This window comes from Anas platyrhynchos, chromosome 24 (genome assembly GCF_047663525.1).
Source record: "Anas platyrhynchos isolate ZD024472 breed Pekin duck chromosome 24, IASCAAS_PekinDuck_T2T, whole genome shotgun sequence".
Classification (NCBI taxonomy): domain Eukaryota; kingdom Metazoa; phylum Chordata; class Aves; order Anseriformes; family Anatidae; genus Anas; species Anas platyrhynchos.
Window position 1 is genome coordinate 529,340 of NC_092610.1, and position 11,000 is coordinate 540,339.

Sequence of the window (11,000 nt, forward strand, 5' to 3'; positions counted from 1 at the left end):
TTAGCCAGTGCCTAAAGAAAGAGGGTGATGTGAGGAGATCAGCAGGTATGACGACACGTTTAGAGGCACCTTTTTGACATCAGATGCACATCAGTTCATGCAGCCACAGCATGCCATCACGTTGGTTCGTCTCTACACCCTACCTCCAACTCAGCATTAGCAATCTACGCAAAGTAGAGACACAGGAAAGATCTGGATCCAAACCCAGATCCAAACACATGTGAACTTCACTTTCATCACTCCCTGTGATGCTTCTTCCATGCGGTTACACCATGTTTGTCCACTGCAAACTGTCTGCTCTGTTTGGCAAAACAAACGTTCCTTGGACAGGCAGTTGCCTTGGTGCAGCAGTGCAGACAAAGCGCGGATCGGCTGGTGAAACACAAACACATGGGCCCAGCGGCCGCCCTTCTTGTGTGCACAGACTCACCCCGCTGGGGCCTCGGGGTCATGTGCAAAGCGGGGCATGATTTTGGGAAGGGAGCAGTCTATTTGTTTCCAAACAGTTTAGAATTTGACATAAGGTGATACCAGCCTCCTTTCCATGCTCCATCCCACCCAATCCGTGTTTCCCCAATTTATCTGTCAAGTCTACCATAACAGTGGCCTCCTGATTATGAATAAACACTCAAGGTTATGCTGAAACAGGAGAATATGCCCAAAGGGTCCAGGTGGGGAGATCAGCCAAGCAGGAAAGAAACACTTGTATTCCTTTTGCCTTTTATTGGGTTTCAGTGGGTGGTTTTGCTGGCCTTTAAGCTTTGTGTTGCTTGTCTTTGTTCTCTCCCCATAACTGATTAGGTTGCAACCTAAATATTGGCCATGCCAGATGCTGATGGCTACAGGGAAACATCAAGTTGTCAAAGGAACGGGGAACCCATGGCAACCAGCAGCAGGAATTCCAAGCCTCATAACAGAGACCCTAGCCCACAGGACTTCAGAGATATCCCAGGCCATGCACACGGGGGCTATTACTAGCCCTGGTTTTGTGCATTGCACTCACCTCCCTAATGAGATAACCCTGATGCTCCTCAAGAGTCTCTCATCAGTAGATCCCTGCTACACCTGGGAGAGCAGGACAAAAGCAGCAGCATTTACTATGCCTGCTTTCTCAGGGTGGAGATGTTAGCCTGTAAATCAGGCCCCCTTGCAGAGGAAGAACAACATCCCATAGAACAGCCTAGTTTATAAATCCAAACTTCTGAGCTATATTCTGATTTTTACTCTTATTTTCACAAGTTTAATAAAAGCATATCTAAAGACTATGCGGCCGTACAACTATCTGCATGTGTACTGTCACAGTCGGGCAAAAATCCAGAGAGAGACAGAGCCAGGACAGAAAAACAAAGAAACACACAGACTAACGATGAGAAATGTCGCCTAGACGCCAAGTACAATACAGTGTCAATTCACAGCTGTGAAAGCCCTAAGAGACCTTGAATCTCAGGGCCCTGACCTCCCCTGCCTACAGGCCTGAAGTATTTTCACTGGCAACTGGGTGAAAATGCACCCTGGGCCACTGGATTTCTTCAGGGGCATTTCACCTGCAGGATCAGCCTCTGGCAGTGCAGCACTGAGCCTGGCACCACAGCCAGATGTCTCCTAGCCATCCCTCAGCTCTGTTTCACGCACAGACAGTAGGACAGGGGGAAGGCGCCGTGTCTCGTGAGCAGACACTGGGGGCTGAGAGCCCTGCCCAGCTCCAGGATGCAGCCCCCTCCCCAGCTCGCCCATGGAGCTGAAGCCACTTGGAGCGGTATGCAACCTGAGCCCACAGACAAACCTGCCAGGAGCCGGTATGCCCGAGTGACTTGCCAGGAACAAACCATAAACCCTAGATCCAAACTCAAAGTTCTTCCATTTTTCACCAGCCTAACTCCATGCTTTTGGAGCTATTTACTATCACAGGAGGAGAAACAGAGGAACGGGAACTGACATTACGACGACTTGTCCAAGGATGCTCAGTGAAGGTGAAGGAACAGAACTAGATCCGAATCTCTGCTATAAACCTCACAAGCACTGGACTGGTTCCTGCCTTGCTAGCCTGAAGGGTTCCACCGACGATTCGGTGTTGAATGATGCTGGGGGGACACCAGCTGGTATTGTTTTACCTGATAACATCATCCTTGAGCTATCCACCCACACAATCATATTTCACAAATGATTCGTGTTTTAGTGCCTTTCCTGCCTAACATAACAAATTACAGCACAGAATCAGTTTGCAGTTCAGGAATTGCAACTACTTTTTTTTTTTTTTTCGGGAGCTGCTTTGTGATGTCTGATGCTTCAGTTTTGAGGCGCCCGAGTTTCAGGGTGATCTGCCTTCAAAGGGAGAACACAACAAACAGGCCCTGAACAAGGGCCTCTGAGTGAACGTCTGCTGTCACCTGGCATGTCTGAAACACAACTTCTACTCTCTTATTTTCCCTGTAGACAGATAAGGAGACACCTTGTGTGTACATGTATTCATGAACACAAACCTTCCCCTCCACCAACACCTAACACACACGCACACACTGTATTGAAGCTCCCAGTCCTTCCAACACCGTGAGAAGGCTTACAAATGACAAGGAGGGCTTCATAACTTGGAGAATTGGCTGCTTCCAGTTATTGCTTTTGTTTTCAGTGCTTACAGATTTCCTTCCAGAGCTTCCACATCCAACAACCTAGCTACTGGCTATTTTACTTCTTAATTCTCATCTGCTCACCTCACTCCAAGAGCTGTGACTTTTAAGAAATAATAAATAAATACAAATCACAGCTTTACAAGACTTGGATGAAAAAACCCAATGGTAGCAATAAAGTAATATGCAATCTTTTGAGACAAAGTTTGTTTGCTTTCTCCTGCTCTTCAGGTAATCAGGTTTTAATGTAGCAATTATGTGTTGTTTGCACTGTAGCAGGGCCTAGGATCCCAGACAGAGAACAGAGCCCAGTTTTACTCAAGCTTCTGTACTTCCCTCGTCGCATCCTGACAGAGGATCCTGCAGTTACACACTTAATAATGGGGCTGTCTCCTGGAGTTACATTTTTCTGTCTGATGCTCAGCACTCACTTCAGAATGCAGTAAGAGCAGAGACTAATATTAAGCTTACCAAAAATTTGCTTTTTCAGAGTTACATGTTGAGTCTCAGGCCTCCTTCGTGTTCTGAGAGCAAACAGGACAGTTCAGTCCACCCATTTTAGGCCGGGCTGTGCTGGGCTCTTCCTGCTGACTGCAAACTCAGTCAGCTAACAAACTTGGCACCTGGACTGCAGCTGGGTGAAGGTGGGTGAGATGAGTTCTCCAGTGAGTTGCCCAAGAGGATACAGGAAGCGTGTGTCAGGGCAGGAAAGCTGCCACAAGCCTCACCTGATGCACCTCGCTCCCCTGCCCACCTCCTTGCCTGATGTCTGGCAGCAGACGAACCTTCTTCAGCTTCACTCTGATCTCTCTGCAAACCTGGGGAGAGGCAGCCCAGGTCGGCTCTCCCCATTTGCTTTTCCCTTTCTTCCTATCCTGGAGAGACTTTTCAGGCTGGCCAGTTCTCACTCAGCTGGCAAGATCTCCTGTAATGTGCTTGGCCACAAGAGTACCCTCTGAACATATGTCCCCAAGGCCAGGCAAGCCTTTCACTTTGCTATTTAATCAAAAAAGTTCATGATGTGTTTTGAACAATGCTTTTGCCAAACAAGGATGCTTCATTCCATTCTAGGTATAAGCCCATTAAATAATGCATTTCTTGAGAGTAAGCATCACAGCTCGGATGCTTGGCAAAGACAGAATAAAGAGAAGAAACAAAAACTTAATACAGTAGGTGGCTGGCACCTGGGAGCCAAGTATCTTGGTAAATGACCCCTGCCCCTTTCCTCTGAATACTTCTGGTTATGAACAAGGACCACTTTGGATCATATGTTTCACAGTGTCTAACACCTTGCTACATAACCACAGCCACCAGCCAGAAAAACGTAACACCTAGAGGAATAACAACAAACAAGCCATCACATTGTCTTATCTTCTGAGCCTTTGAAACTTGGGTATTAGCAACAGAGTTTCAGCCAGAACATAATCAGATGTTAACTCAGTTCCCGGTTAATGGACTTTTCGGCTGTTGCCTTCGCCATCCTTGAGCACACTACGGGAGGACCCGAGGCACAGATCAGGAGCGGTCTCTGCCAGTCAGCTGAAGCGAAGCGCTCGCAGGTGCAGGTCCGTGTCAGTGCATTTCCGGATAAACACTTTGTGCTGATCAACAGCTCGAACGCCAGACTGGACAAGTGGGAGCAGATCCCCATCACTGTAACTGTCTTTGTTCAACAAATTTCATTGGAGTTATGTTGGTGTACCAATCAATTGAAAATGTGACCCAAAGCATCAAAGCAGAGATACTATGTAAATGTTGATTTATCTCTGCTTTGAGTCTAGAGTTTATTCAGAGAGCTTTTACTTCTTTGTTTTGAATTGCATAGCAGCTATTTGGTTGTTGTTTCTTTAATTTACAAATCTCTCTTTCTCTTTATATAATTAAAAAATAAAGAAAGAAAAAAACACATCTCCCTTGAAAGTGTACATTGCTTCAGCACGGTTATCCCGTGTGTGCTTTACTGCCAGGATTTTATAAAAGGGCTTTAACTTTTCATTCACCAGGAGCATAACTCAAGTTTTAATAACACACCTTATGCATGACAAAAATTTGCTTCTGGCGATCATGGTTTCGACCACAAAACCACAACTGGGAGTAACTCCTGGTTAACTCCTTCAAGCCCACGCATTGCAGCATTAGACATAAGTTCAATATAGAAGACTATGGAAATTATCAGTTAGAATATTTTATAATAGGCAAAACATCTCATTCTCTCATGCCGTGCTAGTCTCTTCCCAGTCCTTTCTGAGAAATTAAACTTGCAAAGGGAAAGATGAGAGATGGTTCTCCCTGTCATTTTGGGTGACAGCACCAGTCCTCAGGGATACCACAGGTTCCTGACAGTCGGCTACATCTGGGCACACGCACAGCTCAGCTCGTTGTGGGGGCTGCGTAAAAGAGCCTCATCTCTGCCAGACGGACAGACAGGCACTGCTGCCCTTACCAGATCCTCTGAAACCGTCCCCAGAGCCCTTCCCTTCCACTGGTGTCCACAAAGCTGCCCCTGTATGACTTTGGCCCAGGTGTTCAGAGGTGAACAACGACTGTGCCAGCCCCATGGCCCAGCAGCTCTTCACAGCGCTCGGCTTCCCCCCAGTGCTTCCTGCCCACTGAGGCACAGCACCCAAAACTGCCCAAACCTGGTGGCTGGGCCTTTGGCATCCTGCTCCCTGGTCAGCGGAGCTTTGCAGTGAGGCCCTTCAGGACCTTTGTGCTCACGATTTCTTTCTGGGAGAGCTCGCAGGTACCTGCCCCACAGTGCAGCACCAGCACACGCTGCCTGCAGGGCCCACTTGTTTGCACTTCCCAGACAAATTTTCCCCAGCTGTGGACTACTGAACTAAAGCGGGGTTTTCAGAGATCTGTGAATGCATCTGCGGGCTCAATCTCGACTAACATTGCAGAGCCTTTTACCTACCGAGGTAACCAAAGCTCCATGCAGATCTGTGCTAAGGACTGCAAGCAGATAGCAACCTCTGCATCTTTATCAGTCTCTGGCGCTGAGATCTGAATCACAAAAGGGATGCTACTCCCATCAGTTCCCCCTTTCTCATGTGAAAGGCACAGGGGTTAACAGTCCGTTAGAAAGAGAAGAGTCAAGCAACCATGTAATTCATCAGGTAACATAATGCCCCAGTCCGTAATTAGTAATACATCAATCTAATGCTGCAATGCTCTGTGTACACACAGAAACGCTCTTTAGCATTTTGAGAGTAAACCACATGGCCTGACTCTAAGTTTAAAAAACACCAACGATAAATTACTCAAAGAGTTCAAAGGTGAAAATTTAAGTCACTGATTCTTAATCGATCCAAGCATACGGATCCCAGTATTTACATAAAATAATAATCAGTGCTGCACCTTTTCAGGGCTCTCAGTTATTAAGAGATTAGCTGTCACAACACCTCCGTCAGGCTTGTAAACATATACAGGTAGGTGCTTTTTCTTTCAAAATAAACCTTCTGAAGCACTGTATCTGTACCCAGATATACACATATCTGTGTGTATATTTTTAATAAATTTTATTATTAATACATTTCTTGATTTATTTCATATGGGGCTACATAACTAGATAGCTTTCTAAGACTAGATTGACAGCAGCATTCACTAATTTTCTATAACACAGTTCAATATACCACCAGCCTTTAGCACATCATGTCATGCTATTATGACATTCCTTTGCTCGTATTCCAGAGGTGCAAGGCATGCTAGGCAAATGCATAACCATCAGTATCCAAAGTCCAAAATATTTTGGAGGTCCCAAGATAAGAGGGAAGAGTTATACAGAATCAGCAAAATGTTAAATGCTTTTCCTTGATTTCAAAAAATATATATATAAAAATAATAAAAGATCAAAATAAATGAGTACAATCAGTTACAGTTTGTAACAATTCTATTACTTGATAGAATAATGTGAATCCATTCACTTTAATGTGCTCCCCTCTCTTATGTCCTTACCTCCCCCCCCCCAAAAAAAAAAATATTAAAAAATGCTAGAAACTCATCCAAAACTAGTAAATACTTTGGAAGGTATTCTCTACAAAAAAAAAAAAAAAAAAAAACAATAACAACATAAGATCACTGTAGCATAAGTTAGATTTTGTTGGACTGAGGCAGAACAGAGTTGCCTCTAGACAAAAACCTAAAGTGTTAAGTTTTAGTCTGGGGGAAAAAAAAATAAAAAAATCATGATTTAAAAAACTCTCTTAAATAACAACAATCTGAAGCAATTTCTCTTAAGAGCAGCAACAGGTTAGCGAGGGACAGAAAGCCTGAAAAAAGTTCCCGTCCGTTTTTTCTCTTCCATTTGCTAACAGCTGGACAGATTAACCCGAGGAGTCCAGTTCATTCAGACCTAAAGTCCTTAACCAAGCCTGAGAAAAAGCCCTCAGCCTACACGCAGGGGGACCAGGTAAATAAAGCAACCTCTACTTACTCGAGTTCGTTAGACATATTTCCCCACGTTTCCAAATCTTTGCGGACGGTAAATTCTGACGACTTCTCCCTGCTAGTACCTGCTAAGCACAGACATTGCCTGCGAAGCGCAGTGTTTGATTTATGTCGAGGTTTCGCGTGCAGGTATTTTGCTGACAGGTAGGCTGGCGGCGCGGCGCGGATTGGCTGTGGGCACAGGTGCCGTGGGACAGGTACACCTAGACAGGTGCAGCCCGTAACCCTCTGCGTGCCGGCTCGCGAGGCCGGAGGAGGGCGGGGACGAGGGAGAAGCCCCCAGGGGAAAGAAGATGCGATAAAGAAAGGAGTGGATTCGGTTATTCATCTCTGTGATAATTAGTTTCAGTTTGGTGGACGTGTTCCATGTGCTGCAATGCCAAAGAGCTGTCATTTTTCGGAATCTGGGGGCTGATTTGTCCTTTGCTGTTTCTTTATATATAAATATACAGACAAAAATGCATACATATATATACAGGAATAAATTAAGGAAGAAGAAAAGCCTCTTTGTTTCCTCTCATTCCTAAATGGTAATCGTACCTACAGACTAAGCTTCTCTTTGCTTTTTCTCACCTTCTCTTAGCAGCTCACTCCAGGAAGTTTGTGGAGGTTTGTGTTTTTTTTTTCCTTAAAAATTAATTTTAAAAATACAGATTGTTAGATGCCAAGACATGCAGGGAAGCCACTGACTCAGGGGATCTTTTCCATTACAGCGGATACATACAGAGCAGGTCTGTGGGAGAACCCTTCTCCGTACACCCGCACACGCTGTCCTGCCTTCACAGCTCGGACGGGAGCGTTGCAGCGAGGAGCCCGGACACACGCCATTTGGGAACTGTCTGCAGGAATACCACTCAGGCAATAACTCTGGAGCAACTCACCTGCAAGGGGTGAAAAGATTTATGCAATAGAACAAAACTCATCATGGATTCAAGCGCTCCTGTTGGACGGTTTCTGTCATCCGTGTTGCAATGAGGAGGCAAAGGATGGGCCCAGCGGGTGACTCACGTTGACTCGATTTGGAAGGCAGGAGAGGATTTTACAAGACAAGTTGATACAAGCCTTAAAACAAAGGGAAAAAGAAAGGCTTCCACCACTCATTCTCATCCCCCATCACTCTGTCTCACTGAATCTGTCCCACTTGGTGCCCGGCACCAGCAGATGAATACAGGAGAGGAGAACACTTGTAAGTCTTCAGCTCCCCCAGCTTGGTGGCAAATGGCCTTCCCAGCCCGCTCAGGCAGGCGTAAGGCATGTCTGCACAGGCAGACGTGGAGAGAGCATAATAATTTGGGTACAACACCCTTCAAGCACACCTATACGACTCCTGGCCTTACACCAGCTCCAAGTGCAGCCAGACGGACCCTGGTGCTGCTGGGGCCAGCTGCAGGCCCCGGCCCCACCGCGCCACCCGGGCAGCCAGGGCCCACATCCAGGGAACGAAAGCCAAAGGTGTGGAGAGCACTGGTTGCCAAAGCCTTCAACAGGGGGTAGTGCAATACCCAAAGGCCAGCTGAATGAGGGCTGAATCAAAGCTAATCTAAGCCAGAATCAAAAACCTTGGCAAGTTCATGAAAATTGGGGCTGTAGACCTGGGTACTTGTCCTTTACTTGGATCTAGCCAGGGAGTATTCCACCGGCTCTGGGTAGTGCAAAGAGGTGCAACATCCCCTTAGGGGACCTCCAAGTTTCTTCAAGCCTTTTAGAGAGATTTACCAGATTCCAGCAACAAAAGTGAAGGAGGGGAAAACTGAGCTGAGCCAGACCAGGCAGGGGGATGGCAGGGCACGGGATTCTGACCTCCCTGAGAAAAAAACTGTGTCAAAGAAGAAAGGGAGAAATGTGTCTGACAACGCTGACACGCTTTGCCTTAGTGAAAGGTGCCCTGTGGGCCTCAGCACGACCATGACTAGGTCAAATCCATGTCCGGATGGAAACGTTCAGGCGTTCAGACTCTGCTTTGTGCATAACAGCACAGATGATACTGTCTGCTGCTCTGCGACAGGGGACAGGAGGACAATGAAATCACCAGACGCCTGCAGGATCCCGAAGCTAAGCCCTGTAAACAGCTGATGAAAGAGCCAGGGAGCCCTGCTCCTGCCTCAGGGGCTGTAAGCCCACCCTGCTGCACTTGCAGCTCTCTTGCCATGGCTCAGATGGAAGCAGGGGCAAGCAGGAGCAGTCTGGGCTTAGTGGGCTCTGGGAACTGCCTGCCAGTCAGCAGTGTGGCTGCGTGCCCTGTCCGGCATCACTGTCACTGGAGTCTGCTGGAGAAGCCACAGGGTTCCTTGGGAAGCTGGGATGGACTGGCAGAAGGGACAAAAGCACAGATTCTCCTTTGAAAAAATTCAGTGGGGCTCCAAAAGGGCAGCTGCAACTGTCTCTCTTAGTTTTCCTGCCTCTGTTTTTAAGCGTTAAGTTTCTCCTTTCCTTTGCTGCCACTGACCCAGAACGTCATCTGTTTCCTGCAAGGAGCTTACTGCAATGGCAGACAGGGAAACTTTGCTAGCTAGGCACATGCGTGCTCATTCTCGCATGCAGTCTTATTTCTTATGCAATTAGCTATGCACCTACCCAAAGCACCAAGGCGCTCTCCCAGCCTCCAGGAGTTACGGCGCTTCGTTAAAATGGCTCACACCAAAAACGTCCCCTTTGTGTCAGCACCACACATCTATCTGTGCGGCAATGCCGGCTGGGCTTTGCTCTCGGGTACTTTTTTGAGGCCAGGTGAAACGCTACCACCACTATTCCCACAGAGGGACCCCCACAGCTGCCCCCCAGCCAGGGTTACCCCACTGCCGGCTGTGGAGGATGGCACCAGGCAAGGGGTCGGTGCCCAGGGGGAGGCAGGGACAGGCGCCTGCCAGCTCCTGCCTGGCCCCTGCCATCCTCTTGGGCACCATGGTGTTCTTCTGATAATGTGTGCTTCATGGCACCTGACAGGCCTCCAGGCCTGGATGCCTAGACAATCCCTTTGACTATGATTTCAGTATTTTTAATTTTTTTTCTTTTTCTTTTTTTTTTAAATTTTTTTTATACCCCACCCTCCAAGAGTATCTGGTGAGGGGGTGGGATAGGAGAAGGAGACCAAGAGATACATTCTCTATGCACAAAACCCTCCCACTTCCCTTCCACTCCCCTGTTAAATATACCTTGGAACAAAAGCTCTTTATGATGCTCTAAAAATAAAGCATGAAGCAGTCAAGACAAACTGCAAAGTTTAAAAGAGAGGGCCAAATTCTGCTCACAGCTACACCCTCTCTAAAGCAACAGGGTTGCATTTGTGTTTGGATTGTTAAATCCTCTTTAAACATCCATGGGCAAGCTGTGATTAGCTGCATTTCATCAGCAATAGATCAGCAGCTCGATGACCGAGGACAGCATCACTCACCAGGTCTCCAGCGCTTGCCCTCAGATGCCGCTGCTGCGCCAGGAGCCGGCTGGGTCTGTGTCTGCAGAAGCGGCCCGAGGCGCGGTGCAGCCCCGTGACATGCCACCCTGATGGTCCTATTTCGCCCTCCTCCACCAATTTGCAGCGTGACCTTGGATAAGTCATTTCGCACTCCCTGTTCCCAGTCTGGCTTCTTTTCCATGTAACATGTAAGTAACCTCAAAGCAAGGGCTCTTATCCCTTGGGATACATGGCTTTTCCCACCGACAGCTGTCAAATATCCTTCCCAGTTGTCCCGCAATGTGCCAGGAATTTCAGCTGTGCTTGACCAAGTGTTATTAAAATACTTCAACAATTAATACGCAGTAAGTGGAAGCAGCCTGAAGCAGGTTAAAGTGAGCTGTTCTCCAAAGGAGATGTGGCTTCTTCAGGTGCTTTTCCAAGGAAAACATAGCTTGCGCCATAAGTGTTTTTATAAACCTTTGATATCCAGACCAGACAGTGCTACCCAGTGAGGCTCCTGCCTCCTAGATCCT

The 11,000-nt window shown here is 47.2% G+C and overlaps 1 protein-coding gene across 4 annotated transcripts in view; it reads right to left on the reverse strand.

Moving 5' to 3' along the window:
* GRHL3 (grainyhead like transcription factor 3) overlaps positions 1-10,674 on the reverse strand; it is a 32,375-nt gene extending 21,701 nt beyond the window's left edge. Inside the window, exons 1-2 of one of the 4 annotated variants that reach the window (XM_038167205.2) lie at positions 10,465-10,674; positions 7,798-7,954 (exon numbers count right to left, since the gene is read on the reverse strand). In XM_038167205.2, the coding sequence (XP_038023133.2) occupies positions 7,798-7,954; positions 10,465-10,666 (359 nt within the window). In that variant the 5' untranslated portion in view covers positions 10,667-10,674. Of the gene's footprint in view, positions 1-7,059; positions 7,266-7,797; positions 8,136-10,464 lie in introns of those variants that run through there. The other 3 variants (XM_072027530.1, XM_072027531.1, XM_038167206.2) reach the window with 3 other exon arrangements.
* Positions 10,675-11,000: the final 326 nt, after the last annotated feature.